The 17,138-nt window shown below is 33.2% G+C and overlaps 1 protein-coding gene across 1 annotated transcript in view; it reads left to right on the top strand.

The window, feature by feature from the left end:
* Positions 1-16,893, top strand: part of LOC129234600 (2-aminoadipate transaminase-like) — a 43,268-nt gene extending 26,375 nt beyond the window's left edge. Inside the window, exons 7-11 of the mRNA XM_054868624.1 lie at positions 2,061-2,183; positions 2,266-2,380; positions 8,507-8,581; positions 11,261-11,364; positions 14,821-16,893. Coding sequence (XP_054724599.1) covers positions 2,061-2,183; positions 2,266-2,380; positions 8,507-8,581; positions 11,261-11,364; positions 14,821-14,980 — 577 coding nt within the window. The 3' untranslated portion in view covers positions 14,981-16,893. The remainder of the gene's footprint in view (positions 1-2,060; positions 2,184-2,265; positions 2,381-8,506; positions 8,582-11,260; positions 11,365-14,820) is intronic.
* Positions 16,894-17,138: the final 245 nt, after the last annotated feature.

Raw genomic sequence — 17,138 nt, 5'->3', positions numbered from 1 at the left:
GAGACAAGGATGTGTGCTAAACCCCATAAAAATTTGGCATCCCTAATGAACTCCTCATGTAAGGAATGAGATGAAATTCAGTAAGTGAGTTGCGGCCCATTACCGAAAATTTTGTGACACATTTAAAGCTCTGTATTAAACCTAAATGTAGCCACTTTGAAAATTTGTAAATATGCTAGACAAAATAATGTAATCATATTACTTTTGATGTTTGGTCTAAATATTTTCATTAGCATTAAAATTATAATGTATAATGTGTGTTCAAGTTATTTCTTGTCATCCTGTATTTATTTATTTTTTTAAATATTTCATTTTCATGAGTTTAATACTCTCTTCAATTTAAAAAAAAACTGTAAAAATTTCGAGCATACGGGTTCTGGAATGATTTGCGTCCCATCACTAAATACACTACTTAATTCACACACAAAAAAAAGGAGTGGTGCCTTTCAAAATTCGTACTTTGTCTGTAACCTTGATCACTGCATTGTTTAAATTCATCCCATTCTTGAGCACATACCTTCAAGCATTTATATCTAAAATTTTAGTTTGATTGGTGCAGCCAACAGACCGCTAGGGCTTCTTATGTAGGGAAAATTACTTTTAGAAAACCCTGTGCAGTGCACAAAAGTACATTTGTATACTCTGCTTCATATACATGGAAAAAATATGATTAATTTAGTGATCAAACGTTTTTCAAAAAGCAAACAGATAAAAATTAAAAACATAAAGCTAATATTAGCTGATCATAAACTTATATGCTAAAAAGATGTAAATGTGGCTTTATATTAATTGATTTTTGGCCAATAAATTACAGTACAAGTTAGTTTTTTTTTTTTTTTTTTTAATTTTTTCATTTAAAAATTTTATGCAATTTGTCTCTCATAAAAGAACTTAGATAGTTCAACATTTTTTTACAAAATGAGTTATTGAGAATTTCTTGTTTTTCTACCGTTGAATTATAAAAAAATTGTCTTGTTTAGGGATTGCAGTTTTTTTCCCTTTTCTCTTTATTTACTGTTATGACTTGGATCATTCCACAATACATTATCTAGTAAATAGTGCTGGTCTATTTATAAAAATACTTTTCAGTTAAGTTATACAGCAGTACACAGGGTAAGTTTAAACTCTTGGGCAAAACTTTGAGGGATGGTAGTACACATAAAGACAAACAATATTAAGTAAAAACTAAGGGTCCCAAGTGTTTTCCAAAGGAGAAAGGTGTGATTACAGTTTAAGGTCTACAATTTAAATGATTATAAAGACAGAAAAATTAGTCGATTTATTTATGGTTTTCAATAGAATTATTGTTGATGTCAGTATTTTCTTGAAAATAAATTTTAAATCTGAAGTTCAAAAAATGCTGATAGAGGGCGCTTTAGGCTTAGAAATAACTGCCAATTTTTTTTTTTTATTTCATTAAATGATTTTAAAAGCTTAAACTTAAATTTTGAGATCAAAATCTGAATCGTTGGTAGTGGACTGCGTTCAAGGATGTGCGCTTCAAATATCAATTCCTGAACTAAGTTCAGTTTGTTCTACCCACTCTCAAAGCTAATAATTTTTATGTTTTGGTATCAATTCAAAAGTTAGTTCTTTTTTTTTTTGTTTTGAACAAAAACTGACAATTAGAAAAAAGGAGTAGTAACTGATAAATTTACTTTGACTCACCACTGGCGACCAGAAAAATATCCCATTCTAGATCTTTACCTCTTAAAGCTTTAAAAATCTATTCCTTGTTCCATGGTTTTCTGCCGTGGGTAGGTAAACAGCAGTATCTGCTGAAATGAGTTTTCGAGGTGTTTGAAGAAATGCGTTCTGGGTTCAGTACTAACAATAGGAAATTGTTGGAATTAGGCATTATTATTGCATTTTTTTCAGAGAAACTAAATTAGCAAGCTTATATAATAAAGCTGATGTAAAATAGATGACAAAAATGCATAAAAATGAAAAATTTGCAGTTACGGCCTTTTACTTGCCGACGGCAGTTTCATTTATAGTACTTATCAACTATAAATGTTTCCATATTTTTAAATCTAAATTCTAAAACATCTTTTCTCCAGATCACATCATGATTATGTCGGTAATGTCATCTCGAATGCTTCATTTTCAAAAATCTTAGGTCCTGGTCTTAGAATTGGTTGGTTAGAAGCTCCAAAATGGGCTGTTGAAAAGTTACAAACATTGTAAGTTTTTGTAACTTTCTTGTTTTATTTGACTGAAACAGCATTGTGCAGATGAAATTACATTATTGTAAATTTATTTCAGTTCTGTTTTATTGAGCGGTGGAGGTCTGAATACATTTACCTCTGGTATTATAACTAGTCTGATTGCACTGGGGAAAATGAACACTCACTTACAAAAAGTGAAAAATATATACAAGGTAAGTAAAAATTAATTTCACTTAACAATACGTCTGCACAAAAATGCTTTGATTATTTATTGGTGAAGTATTAAACTACTACTAATTAAGAGTTGAAATATATTTTTAATTAAAATTAGTTTTTATATAAATGGAAGACAGGAATGGATTTTTAGCATAAGATTGCATTGTACCTTAAAAATTCTTCCACTTGCCAGCATTAAAATTTTATTTATTTTTTTCAAATGAACAATATGGCTATTTCCATGCACAACTTTCACTACATTAGAAAAAATTTCAAACACTATATGGTTGACTAAAAAAATTAACAATTTTTAAAATATTATCAATGCTTTCGGCCTACTAGGTACATATACAGTAAAACCTGTCTACAATGACCTAAAAAAATATCGTAATAGACAGGTTATCGTTATAGACAGTTTGATTATTCATGCTGACATTTTGCTGGGGCCAAAAAAAAAAACATTGTTATAGACAGGTTATCATTATAGACAGTATCATTATACACAGGTTTCACTGTACTATTTTTAGCAGTGCATAAAATGTGTTCATATATTTTACTTTAATATTTGCAAATGAAATTGACATGATGTGACTTACACTACCGGAAAGGAAGGCGTTATTTGGCTATCATTTCAACTTGAGTTTTCTTCCTCATACATTGTCTAAAAAAAAATTCTATTAATGCAGTTTTATAACTAAGGTTTTGAATATCAACATGTGAAAACAAAAAGATTCTAGATTGTGTTTTTTTTCTTTTGTTAATAAATATTATTCTGTGTGACTTACACTACCAGGGTAATATGACTTACACTTAAAATGTACAGATAAAATGAAACAAAATGAAATTTAAAAAAAAATCAAAATTGAGAAAAGTATATCGAAATTGTAGATCAAAGTCAGGTTCAAGTAAATTTATTATGCCTTTATATCCAAATCAATATCTGAAATGTCTTAGTTCTCAGGCCAAATGAAAAAAAAAAAAAAAAAATCCTTTCTCTTGCAGACATTTTCTTTCCTGATTTGTGCAATAAAATACTTAACAATCCTTTTTCCCACAAATGGGACTAATGGTATAGATTTGCATGCTTCTGCATCAAGAAAGTAAGCCATTGTAGTGAAAATACTATAAGATTTTGAAACCCAAGGGGCTGATTGAATTTCATCTTGAAAACAAAAGTTATAATTTTCGCTAAAATCGAAATGTAATAATAAAGTTTTTGGGGGACATGTCTTTCTTTTGCTTGTAAAAAAAGGTTTCTTGTTGGCGTTTAATATAAATATGTTGCAGGAACTGTGTGGCAATTCTTTCTTTCTTTTTTTTTTTTTTTCAACTTTTCCATAGCTTTTTCCAATGTTGAAGAAATGCTTTGCCTTGAGACTTTTTGTCTCATCTGTTATCCACTCTGGAAGTATTTGCTCTCCTGTTCTAGGTTTTTTTTTCCAGCTAAATCTTGAGTAATACTGTGCAGATTTTTTAAGTTTTCACAGTGAGCACAATTTTGGTAGAAGCAGTCATCACAACTTTCTTCACAGATGATCAATTTTATGAATTCTGAAGTGTAATTTGGAAAAAACGTATTGCCTTCAAAAGTAATCTAATGTTTTCATGGGAAATACATAAGCATAAGTTAGGTGGTCTTTAATTACATAAGCAAACATGAATTGGTCACAGTTCACAAAATTTAGATAGACCAATTTTGACATCCAGCATTTTCATTTTTGAAACTTGCATATTTTTAGTCATGAACAGATACATTTTCTGTACTTTTGCTTTCTTGCCATCTTTATGCCTGATGGTTACTAAATCTTTTACTCCAGGTTCCTGATAGGATATGCTATCTTTATCAAAAAAAAGAAAAAAAAAAAAACAATCACTTTTATTTCTTCTCTTATTTTTGTGACTCTTGATTGTTGAGGGGTTGTTGATGACAACATTTCCATTACTAACTGGTGTGCCATTTTTTTTATAAGAGCTTTGCTTTCATTTTTTCTTCAGTCCAGGCTTCTCTTAACTTTAGCAATGGCTTTTCCAAATGAACGTGAACTCTTTCTCCTCAATAGTCATTTTTTCTTCTTTCCTCTGTGTTGATTATTTTGATTTTTTGATTAATTATTTTTAAAAGCTTGAAAATTTCTACTTTCGTTTAATCTTTCTTTGCTCTTTTTTTCCTTCAGCTGTTGTTTTTGCGATGTATAGAAAAAAATGAGCAAACATCACAATTTTGGTGGCAAAATTACTTCAGACAACAAACAAGTGGCAGTGACTTACACTACATTGTGGCTTACGCTACAAAACTAAAATGATTAAAATTCAAAGAAAATATTTATTATATTAAACTTAAACTTGTGGTTTTAAAGAGGGTAAGATAGAGAAGGAGATATTTAAAAATTTTGAAAATCTAATTTAGTTTACAAAATTTAGGCAAACTTTAATGCCATATCACCCCGCATTATCCGGCATGCCGCAAAATTCGGGGGCTCACCAGATTTTCAATAACACTTGCTTGATCCTTTCCGGCATGCCGGAAAAATCGAGGTTAGGAAAAAAATAATACTTAAAAAATATATGTTCAGCTTAGAAACGAAGTTTATACACATCTTATTAGTATTAATAAATAGATTAATTTTGGTTGGTTGGTTTGATTGGGTTTTTTGGCGCAAGAGCCTTAGTAGGCTATACTGCGCCAAATTATTGCTGAATAGTGGAAAGAAGAGTCAAAAAATTGATTTTTATAAAGTAGCAAAGGACATAAAACTTCTAGAATTTTGAAAAATTTGCCAAAATGAACACATAAACGAAGTTTTAAATTTTGAGTGACAATCCAAAAGATAAAACTGAGAAACAATTTAGAGCAATATAAAAAATATTAACAATTAAATAATGACAATACAAAAAACAAATACAAATACGACAACCAGCAACAGGCTCTTGGCGCAGCTAGGCTGGTCCTAGTCAATTTATTAGTTCTCAATGGCCCTCTTAAGGCTATCCAGCCCCTTGCTCATTACCACCTCTTCGGGTAAGCTGTTCCAAGTGCCCACAACCCTACTAAAGTAGTGGTTTTTCCTTATTTCCAGGTTAGCCTGATATTTGAATAGCTTAAAACAATGACCCCTCGTCCTGCCTTTGGTGCAAAAATTTAATCCATTAACATCATTCATTTTGATAAATTTGATAAATTTAAACAACTGAATCATGTCCCCTCTGATCCTCCTTTGCTCCAGGCTATACATATTAAGCTTATTAAGTCTGGTATCATAATCTAAATATGAAAGTCCCCTTACAAGTCTAGTTACCCTTCTTTGAACCCTTTACAATACACAAATATCTTTCCTCAGATAAGGCGACCAAATCTGCACAGCATACTCCAAACGGGGTCTTACTAAACTCCTATATAAAAGCAGAAGAACCTTCTTAGATTTGTTTGAAATAGATCTATTGATAAACCAAGCATTTTGTTGGCTTTGTTACTTGCAATGCTGCACTGTTGACTAAACTTGAAGTCCTGATTTATTAAGATACCCATATCCATTACATTTTCTACCTGACTAATGACTGAACCCTGTAAACGATAACTCGTACGCTTATTTCCATGACCTAAGTAGCACTTGACATTTCCCTACATTAACTTCCATACCCCAGTTATCCGCCCACTTAGTAATACAATCTAAATCCTCTTGAAGCTGTTTTACCTGTTCTTCATTTTCTACAATTCCCATAACATTTATATCATCAGCAAAACAGTTCATGCTTCCAGAAATATTCTCACTGATGTCATTCATAAAAATAATAAACAAGAGAGGCCCTAAAACTGAACCCTGAGTAAACCTCGCTTAAAACATCACTCCATTTAGAATGATTTACCCTTACAACTACTCTTTGTTTCCTTCCAATCAGCCAATTTCTAACCAAAAGTAAAGTTTTTCCTCCTATTCCTATATCAACTAATTTGCTGAGAAGAGCAACATGCGGTACCTTATCAAAAGCTTTTTGAAAATTAATATAAACAATATCCCCACACTTTTTGTTAACTAAAGCCAAGGTAACCTTGTTGTAGAAATGCAATAAATTAGTAGCACTTGATATACCTTTCCTTAACCCATAGTGCAAACTAGTCAACAGACTATTAGTTTCTAAGAAATTCATAATATTAACTTTGATCAAAGTTTCGAAAATCTTACAAGCACTGAAGTCAGACTTACAGGTCTATAATTCCCTGCATTACCTTTAGACCCTTTCTTGAAGAGCAGCGTTATGATAGCCAGTTTCCAATCCTCTGGCACTGTACCTGAGTTGTACGAAGCATTGAAAATATTTAAAATAACATCCACCAATTCCTCTGCACATTCTACTAAAATTTTGGATAAATATTATCTGGTCCCAGAGCTTTGATTGCTTTAATACAAGGACATAAGAAAATAATAAACACTAAACAAGGGACAAAAATCTTTTAATTTTGTAAAAATATTTACTAAAAACTGTCATTTGTTATTTTAACAAGAAAAATATTGTTTAATAACAAATATTTTAATAAAAATTAAATTAAAATCAAGCAAACATTTAAGTAGTAAGTGATCGCTCCTAAACCAGTGCTAAAGAATTTACCATAGCTATTCAATAAATAAAAAATAAACTTACCTCTCTAAAAGGAACCTAAAATAATTTATTTAAAAAAATTATGAACAAATCGCAGTAGCAGTGATTACTTCTGAATTGTTTACTTTATTGGCATATAATTGAATCTATTAATAATGACCTACAGAAACACATATCATATGCTATACACAATTTCCTTGAAAGAAGTTTACTTTCCGGATTTATTTATTTTTTCCTTACGGTGGTTTGCTTTCTAATAAAAACTGGATGGGGAAATTTGTTTTGTTGCAAAATAACCCTAAAATTATCCGGCATGCAGGAAAATTCGAATTTCCCGGCATGCTGGTGAACCTCGCTTTTTTCCGGCGTACCGGATAATGTGGGGTAATACAGTATTTTTTCTTGACTTTCACTACAAGCTAAAACATGTAATATCATAGGCATGCTAAGACATAATTGCATTAAAATAATCTTTTGAAAAGTGCATTCATAATAGTATAGATTGTGTATTTCAAGAATTCATGCTGAAAAATCTCAAAACATTTGATCAAAAATAAGCAACCACTTTTCTAAAACACAGCAGCCATTTTGAAACAGTAGTGTTCCCACTAAATAACTTCAAAATTGTTGTTAAATGCAAAATTTAATAACTTCAGATATCCTTATGTATATCCTCCTCATATTATGATACATGTGTAACATGTATTATAATATGAACTCTGTAAAAAAATGTTTTTTAAATAATTCACTTTTGGTATACAGTTACATGGAATTAGCCAATATGTCCTTATAAGTGTGTGTCATAAGCAATCAAATTCAGTAATCTATGTCTGCAACTGTTCTTAAAGCTTTGTGCTCCCCAGACATATAAAAATATGAAAACTTAAAATATTAAAATAAGATAATGGAAACAAGATTTTAAACAATATTTATAGTTTGATTGAAATGAAAACCAATGTAAATCAAGCCCAAATTATCAAGCATAGCTTAGAGTGGTTCAAAAAACTTTTTTTCAGGATATGCCCCCCCCCCAGCTATATGCTTTATTTTCTTGATAATTTGTACTTTATTTGCATTGTTTTAGTTTTTGTCTTGTTTACCTAAAGGGGAAAAAAAAATATTTTGACGCAGAGTCTGATTGGATGAAATTGATCTAACCGCTCAAGACTGGCTCTACCTGCGGCAGCTTAACAACAACTGCATCTTTGGCGATGTAATTAAGGGACTATGCTATGCTCCATCCCTGCCTGTGAGTTGGCAAAATTTCACCAGCATTAACAATTGTGCTGGCAATTTTTTCGCCAAATTTGGTGCCACCAAAATGAAATTTGCGGAATTAAATGGTATAGTTTTTCAGTTATATCTCCAGCACTTGGAGGTTTAGAGGGATAAGACAAGGCGGAATGGCTTCTCCGAACATTCTATATCCAATACACACAAACAGAAATGCACGTATTTTAATTATATTGATGTTATTATGCTTGTAGTAGATCTTATTTTAAATTTTTCTTCTTGTTTTTGAGCAGACTCACATGGAGGCCACTGCAGAACTACTTCGTGAAGAGCTTCCACCTGGGTGCCATTTAAAGTCTCCGGCAAAGGTTTGCTCTATTTTGTCACATCATTGGCTGAGCACTACAACTTGGTAACTGCAAAAGTGGAAAGTTCAGAATTTGTTCAAAAGAAAACAAAAATAAATAAATAAAACTTAAAAAGGAGAATTAAATAATGCTTAAATCTTCGCATTCCCCAAAAATCATGAAAAAATATTCATTTGTTGTGTTTGCCTAGAAGAAGAGTGATAAAAATTGAATTGTAGTTATCTCCTTACGTGAAATACACCGCCAGCTCAGTCATTTCCAGCCGAGGACTGCAGTTTCATGCTTATTAGCACTCATCAGCCCGGCATAGGAAAGTGACTGAGCTGGAGATGGAAAACCTCTTAAGGAAGCCAAGAGTGCGAAACAAACTGGTAGCTGATATAGAATTAGCCGACCAGACGAGTGACCGAAGCAATGGTTCGGTTCAACTCGAAGATTGAATGCAAGGTAAGGTATATTCAGTAAATTACCGCCCATTAGCCAGGGCTAAAGCAAAAATACGTGAAATACACCGCCAGCTCAGTCATTTCCAGCCGAGGACTGCAGTTTCGTGCTTATTAGCACTCATCAGCCCGGCGTAGGAAAGTGACTGAGCTGGAGATGGAAAACCTCTTAAGGAAGCCAAGAGTGCGAAACAAACTGGTAGCTGATATAGAATTAGCCGACCAGACGAGTGACCGAAGCAATGGTTCGGTTCAACTCGAAGATTGAACGCGAGGCAAGGTATATTCAGTAAATTACCACCCATTAGCCAAGGCTAAAGCAAAAATACGTGAAATACACCGCCAGCTCAGTCATTTCCAGCCGAGGACTGCAGTGGTCGGCTAATTCTATATTAGCTACCAGTTTGTTTCGCACTCTTGGCTTCCTTAAGAGGTTTTCCATCTCCAGCTCAGTCACTTTCCTATGCCGGGCTGATGAGTGCTAATAAACACGAAACTGCAGTCCTCCGCTGGAAATGACTGAGCTGGCGGTGTATTTCACGTATTTTTGCTTTAGCCCTGGATAATGGGCGATAATTTACTGAATATAGTTATCTCCTTGTTGCATTCATCCCACCAGTGGCATAGCAAAGGGGGTGGGTGAAAACAGCTCCCAAAGCCATTGGTTTTAACATAAATGCAAATTCCAATGCTGTAGTTTATGCATATGAAAGGGCTGTTCTGACCAAAAATCACCGTCAGAAAGTAGTTTTGATCAAAAAATCCCCTTCAGAAGACATTTTTTGATCAAAAAAAAAACCCTTTAGAAGGTGTTTTTCATTTTAAAAAAAATTCCAGAAAGTATTTCTGGCTGTATTAGTGGCTAGTGCACCCCACCACATACATCCCAGTGGCGGATCCAGCCGATTGTTTTGGGAGGGGCCATTCGAAATTTTTGAACAAACTCCGAACTCCCTAGAAATTTTATTAAAATGAAAATTTAAAAACTCAATTTTCGGGGTATCGATACATTACTTGAGAGGGTGGTTTTAGGACTCTCCCTCAAAAATGTTTCAAAATTTAAAATTCCGAGTAATTTCTGAAAATTAGGAAACTAAAAACGCATTTTGTCTATTTTTGATTATGTACGGAGAAAGGCCAGATTTCGGGCGCTGGCCCTAAAATACTTTTTGAAAATAAAGCTTAGAAGTCAAAATATTCTGAATATATACATTGAGAAGTCAGAAGAGGGGAGGGGTGCTCTTCTAGCTCTTCAGCTGTCCAGCCTAAAAATGCACCTTTAGGTAATGTTTGCTTGTGCAAAGAAAGTGTGAATGTGCTTAGAATCCTTCCTTCCTGGAAATATTTTGCCTTTAAAACTCTAAAAATTCGATTTTTACTATATTTATATATATTTTAGAAAGGAATGGAGAATTCGTGAGCTCCTCCAAAAACCTCCTTTTAAAGCTATCATCACGAGGGAGGGAGGGGGTCCTGTCAAAAATCGTTTGTAATTAAAGTCCCAAAAAAATTCATTTAAGTTGCTTTTAAGCAAGTTAAGTGAAAAGGGCTGGATAAGCTAGCTTCCGTTGACATTTTTTCCAAATAAAAGACTTAAAATGCAATTTTTTTCTACATAAAGGCATTTGTGAAAGGGGGTTCTTTCCCTAGTTTCGAAATTAAAGCCATAAAAACAAAAAGTTACGCTCTCTAGGTCTTGTGAACAATAGGTATACTCTGAGAACAGCAGCATTTAGAGATCGTGCAAAGTATCTGTAATTGGAATCAAGAAATGATTAAAATATGGAGAAAATCTTTGGAAATAAAAGTTTTGTTTTGAGGATAGGGACATAATTTGTCTCCCAATTAAGGCCTATGCTTTTTTTTCAGTAAAACGCATGTGTTAAATTTTGTTATCGTCTCATAATATTTTTTTTCTTTTTTTTTTCCTTAAAAAAATTCCGACAATCATAAGGTTTTGGGAGGGGCCATGGCCCCAATGGCCCACCTCTAGATCCGCCCCTGATACATCCAACATTTATTTTGAACATTTACTGATGTCTGATATTTTCATTGTTCTTGCCACAAGACTCACACCCAATTAGTTTATATAACTGGTGCATGATTGTGTATCATAGTGTGATATAAAAATCTAATGATGGTGCCACGGTAGCCAGTCAAAACGTTGAAACATCATAACATAGAATTAATTATATGGATTGAAATTTTTTTTTTTTTTTTTTGCATTTTTATTTAGGGTGGTTATTTCTTATGGATTGAATTACCTGAATCAATTTCTGCTTCTAATTTGAGATTATTTGCTATCCGAGAATATCAAGTTGATTTTATGCCTGGGCAGAGGTAAGTTTTACCTTTTGTAAATTCTTTTTTTCTCCCACATTGGAAATACCTTAACTTTAGATAAGTATTTTTTAAATTTTAGCTAAAAAAACGGTGATTTCCAACTAACTTCTGTGACAAAAGCAGAAAACTTATTTGAATATCATTTGAGAAAATATTTTAAACAATAGAACTCCTAGTGACAATGTACAGTGACAAAATTTCAACAGTCAATTAAGAGAAATACTGCGGTGTGCAGGTAAAGGGCAGTAACTGCAAATTTTGCATTTTTGTTGTCTATTGTATGTTATCTTTATTGGAGAAGTTCGCTCATTTGGTTTCTGCTGATAAAAAGGTGCAAAAAAAACGTCTTAATTCCAACATTTTCCTATTGTTAGTATTGAATCCGCCACACATTTCTTCAAATATCTCGAAAACTCATTTCTGCAGATACTGCCGTTTAACTGCACAAACAACTGTAACTCATATCTTCTTCTCTTTAATGACTTAGCATGTCCTTCAATTTATATTTTTATGTCATTTTTGGCCACGAGAAATAAAAGGAAATTAATAGGATAATCAGAGGTCTTTATTTTTGAACAGAAAGAAAATGCTGGCGGACGTTTTCATTTTGGAGGATATTTTATTATTTTGTTATTTATTTTCTAAAGTAATTTTTTTTCTTTTTTAATTTTTTGCTGCTGGGGGAAAATAAAATCCAAAGCGCTTTATTTTTCCCCAAAAGAAAAAGCAACAAAAAATTATATTTTTTGATATTTTTGATGTAATATATTTGTTTTGATATGCTTTTTATTTATTTATTTATTTGTTTTTTCTTTTGAAAACAATTAAAGAATTTTTAATGAAAAAATTATACATATTAGCAGTATTGTTTGAAAAGTATTACTTCTAAAATTTTTTGTTTATGTATTTTTCATATATCTACAGTGAAACTTCGATAAGTCAAAGTTGCAGGGGATGGGAGAAAAATTCGATTTGTCGAAAATTTTCTTAGCGAATATGGAAACAAAACAACATAATAAAATAAGATACCACCACTGAGACTCATTAAATTTATAATATGAGCAAAAAAGATAATATTGTCGCCTCAAAGCAACAGTAGAATATATTACTGTTTATTCCCAGATGATTTACTGTTGCTCTGAGGCGACGATATATACCTGAAAATCTTAATGTGAAATCTAATTCTATAAATTCAAGAGTTTGTACAGGTTGGTAGCTTAAAATTTTTAATTTCTCTTAGCCTATTTCAAGGTTGTATCCCAAACGTTCAAGAATCAATGAAATGGCACCATAAGCATTCGCTTTCCAAAACAACAAAGGAAGTAACCCAGTCTTGGAAAGACCAGCTATTTCATAGAATGCCGCAAAATCCCGAAAATTGGTCTTCCGTCCATTAACCCTTCCTCCCCTCCCCCTTTTTGTCAAAAGTAGAAGTATTTGATAATACTGAATTTTCTTTCCCATTTTTGGGCTGTACTAAGTCAGAGCTTTGTTTTCCTCATGCGCAGGGTTTTTTTTCCACCGAAAGAAATAAAGTAGACAATAATTTAAAATGGAAAGAAGAAAAAAAACTTGCCAAATTATGTGCAAAAATAATCAGTTTCAGAGATTTATTAGATCTACTTAGTCTAGCTGCCTTTTTATGCAGTGCAATGGCCCTGATTTCTTTCTTTTTGTTCATACTTTTTGGGGAGGAGAAAAAAAACACCATTTCAATTTATAGAGTTACATTAGCAAAGAAACTTCGACGGCAGTCACAAAATAAGATTTGGCTTATCGAATATTTCGACTCATCAAAGTTCTACTTACTGAAGTTTCACTGTATTTCATCAGATGAGAAAAGCATATTTTGTTTTTCAAAATCAACCTAAGATGATAAAAAGGTATGTTTGACCTAATTAGCAATCTTAGGTTTGCTATCTTATGAAGAGAAATTTACCAGATGCTAGACAGTCGATTTTCTTATACAGGAAAGCAGGCTTGTTTAGTTCTTGATGGAACTTCTTATTTATTTGAAACTTATGACTTTTATTTGAATCAATGGAACTAAGATCTCACATTGCACATTTCAATGTCTATAGCAAATCCAAATTCTGTGATGTTTTATAAATTTATGAATTAAATTTTTTTAAAAGTTAAGGAAAAACTACCAATAAAGGAAATGATCAAGTTTCATGCAGTCAAGGAGACTTGATCCTGGGGAACAAGTTTCTTAATAAGTGTTTTTAATATAAGTGAAACATTTATCTTTATAACCTATTAGATATTTATTCATGAAAAAAATCAAAATTTTTCATATTAAATTTTAAAAAATAACATTAGCTGCTAAAGGTAATAATTAACAAACCAAATCAACCCTGTAATAGAAAAATACTGACAATACTGAATGAACTCATACTTTTTCATCTGCCTTGTTCAAGTATTCAGTCAAAACTGAAAATGTTAAAACACTTCCTAACTAAACCCACACTTAGTAGCAAAGTGGATAAAACTCTTGACTTGGAATTGGAGCTCTCTGGGTTCACCACCAAATATCCACCGAATACATGAAAAGTAAGTGCTCATAAAATCTGTAGGTTCGAAAGTCCTGAGGGAAGTCTCTAGCAGTTACCTTGAGTGCAAAGGGCTGAAGACTCACCCGATTCTTCAATATTATGCCAAAATTGTGGAGGTCCCAGTGACTCACTTGCTATGGCTTGGTGTGGCATTTAACGTTGATAAAACCAATTAAAAGTGGTAAAAGTCCTGGGCGTTCTTGGAATCCCTTGTGCCAAACACCAAATCACTGTGATCCAAGGACTTTATGCTAAGAACTACCGCATTTGGAGAAAACTCAAAGAAATTAGTTGCAATTCTGGGTTTTTGGCTGTTTAGTTGCTGACAAAGAACTGTTTTGGGCGAATGGAATGACTAAAATACCGACAATAAATTAATTACAGTAGAACCTGGCTTATTGGATTAACCTGGACCAAAAGCAATCCAGGTAGTATGGGAAAGAAGCAAAATAATCCTTAAATAATCAGACATACTTAAAACAAATTGTACAATGCTTTGTAGCAAAATACGAAGGATTGTTTGGCACAGTCTACACTCAATAATTTATATTTTGCAATCAAACACTTAATCATTTATAGTTCAACTTAAGCGTGTCGGACTGATGCTTCAAGTACGACAAGAGTTTGTTAGATTGGTGGAATTTATTGCAGGATCCAAGCAGGATTTTTATATTTAACCAAAATAAAAAACAAGAGTTTAAGGCACTTATAGTTCAAAAATCAATATTTGTGTAAATGTAAAACATTTTTGAAATCCTACAAATTTGATATGCATTAACCAAAGATCCAGGTAAACAGGGGCTGGATAAACAAGGTTCTACTGAACAACAGCTCAAAGTTATAGTGAAACCTTTATTTCACATAAGTTTTAAGATTAATTTTTGCAATGTAATTTCAGAGCGTCTCCTTCAGGAAAGTTTGCCAATTTCATCCGCATTTGTATCAGTTTCTACCCTCTAGATGTACTCCTATCTGCCGTACGTAGATTGTGTCAAGCAATATCAGACTTTCAATCCAGAGCTGAAGAAAACCCATGCTTTTGGCAAGCTTATGAATGATTTGATATGCTAACAAAAGTGGACTGCCATGCTTAACTATTTTGCTTGCATAAAATGCTTTTTTTTTAAATTATTAATTCCATTATTATGAGATTGGTGAGAGATAAAGCAAAACGGTACAATGTGGGAAATTGGTTCCAAAATCACTGAAAAGATATTGGCTGAACCAATAGCTCTCAGGTTCCGATCAAGCCAAAATGCTGCCCAGATTCTACTAAAAGTTGTTGCTCCCCCCCCCCCCTCCTCACCCACGCACTAAGAAAATCCTCGCATTTTCAAAAAAATTGGATACTAAAACACTAATCAGATATTAATATCTGTGAGTAAAAATATGGCGATGTGTAGAAATGTACAAATAAAAAGTACATTTTGCCACTTTCAGTCTATTTACTCATCCATGTCTTATTTTTTCTCATTCACTTGTCCGTTGTCGAACTTGGTTGTTCCATCGCTTTTTTATGCACTGAAGAAGGGGTTTCATTTTATAGTCCGGAAACAGCTGTTTGCAGAGTTTTTAAACTCTTTTTAATTGCTTTTATTTGTTCGGGTAGACAGTGGCGCAGCCAGAAAAATTTTCTGGGAGGGGTTTTCAAAATCGAAAATTTTTGCTTTCTTTCCCATTTATTTACATTGCGCACTTATTCAATATCAAAGAATTTCTATAGATTAATAATTAATCATTCAGTGTAACTGCTTAAAAACAATTAATAATTTGTATTAATATCACTATTAAACAAAGAAAGTGGGAAAAAGCACAGATTATTTTTTATTATTTTTACTTTAATCTGATTCATTTTTTGTCTTTTTCGCAAGATCATTTAAAACCTCCTTCCTCAAATACATTCATGTCTTTATGAATGTCAAATGCTAGTTGATAATGGTTTCGATCTTTCGATGAGAATTGGTTAAGATCCTCAGAAAATCCGGTGCGGTAGGCTTCCTCTCTCTAGATGTCCCTAAAAAGGATTTGTGCCGTGCTGAAAGTTCTGAGGGACCATGATACCCTACAGAGCTTTATTGACACCATTTTAGCTATCTTATACCAGTGGGGACGTGGGGTGCTCATCATGAAATGCAACTTTTATATTTTAGAATTGAAAAGTAATTTCTGGCTGCTTCAAGATCACTAAAAGCAGTAGGATATTTTGTTGAAACCTATTCTGCTTGGAAAAGCTCAAATACTCCGCTTTTTTTCCCTTGATTTTAACGGAGGAAATTAATCCGCTTGCATTCTGGGAGGGGTTTTAACCCCAAAACCCCTCCCGTGGCTGCGCCACTGCGGGTAGAGCAGGGCGGGGAGTCTCGATGAGTACACGTCATCATATTTTTACTCATTTCATTGTACGAAGTTTTGACTGCCTCTTTTACATATTTATATCTGTATATTGAATGCTAATCCCAGGTCTCATTAGCGGAGGCTCCTGAGTTGGATGCCAGCAGGTCGAAGAGCCTCGATGTTCACTAATGGTGACAGGGGGACGTTAAATATGTTCAGGTTGACAGTCGTCCAAATTCCCATTCCAAATCAATACCTCTGGGGGTGCTGGATCAGCAATTTTTTGTCTCCTGGTCTGGATCAAAAAATAGGGCACTCTTCTGGGCGCCATTCATTTGATTAAACCGTGTGTTGTGATAAAGTATAGAGGAGTGTTGTTTTAACTGAGTAGCATTACTTGAGTCAGTAACTACCAGATTTTATAAATCAGCATTCGGATCCTTACAATTTCAAATAATAACTCAAATTGCAGGGATGCCCACCCCCCAAGAACAAGGACGCACCCCCTAAATATTGAGACCTCCCCTCCCCCCGCAAAAGCAAGATCCCCTCCAAATGAAAAAGAAAAACCCTCAAAACCACCCCCCTAAAAATTTCAATGGCACAGTCTGCGCCATGACCCCCCTCCCCCTAGGTGGGCAACCCTGCAAATCATGTTATGTCTTTTGTTTTGTCTGAATTTATCCTTGGTTTTGCCAACCTGCGTAAACTTATAACATAAAGACATTATATGCCCCTTTTAAAGGAAATAAAAAGCTTTAAATGTTTTCTGCAGAAATAAATAGTTAAGTCCCTAGTTCAAATGTATTCATATTGATGAGGCTCAATAATAGTTCCTGACAATTTTTTACTGCATTTTTCGCTGATGCCCTCTGAGCATTT

Source organism: Uloborus diversus, chromosome 1 (assembly GCF_026930045.1).
Source record: "Uloborus diversus isolate 005 chromosome 1, Udiv.v.3.1, whole genome shotgun sequence".
Classification (NCBI taxonomy): Eukaryota; Metazoa; Arthropoda; class Arachnida; order Araneae; family Uloboridae; genus Uloborus; species Uloborus diversus.
Note: the sequence above shows the minus strand (reverse complement) of the source record. Positions and strands in the feature narration are given on the sequence as shown.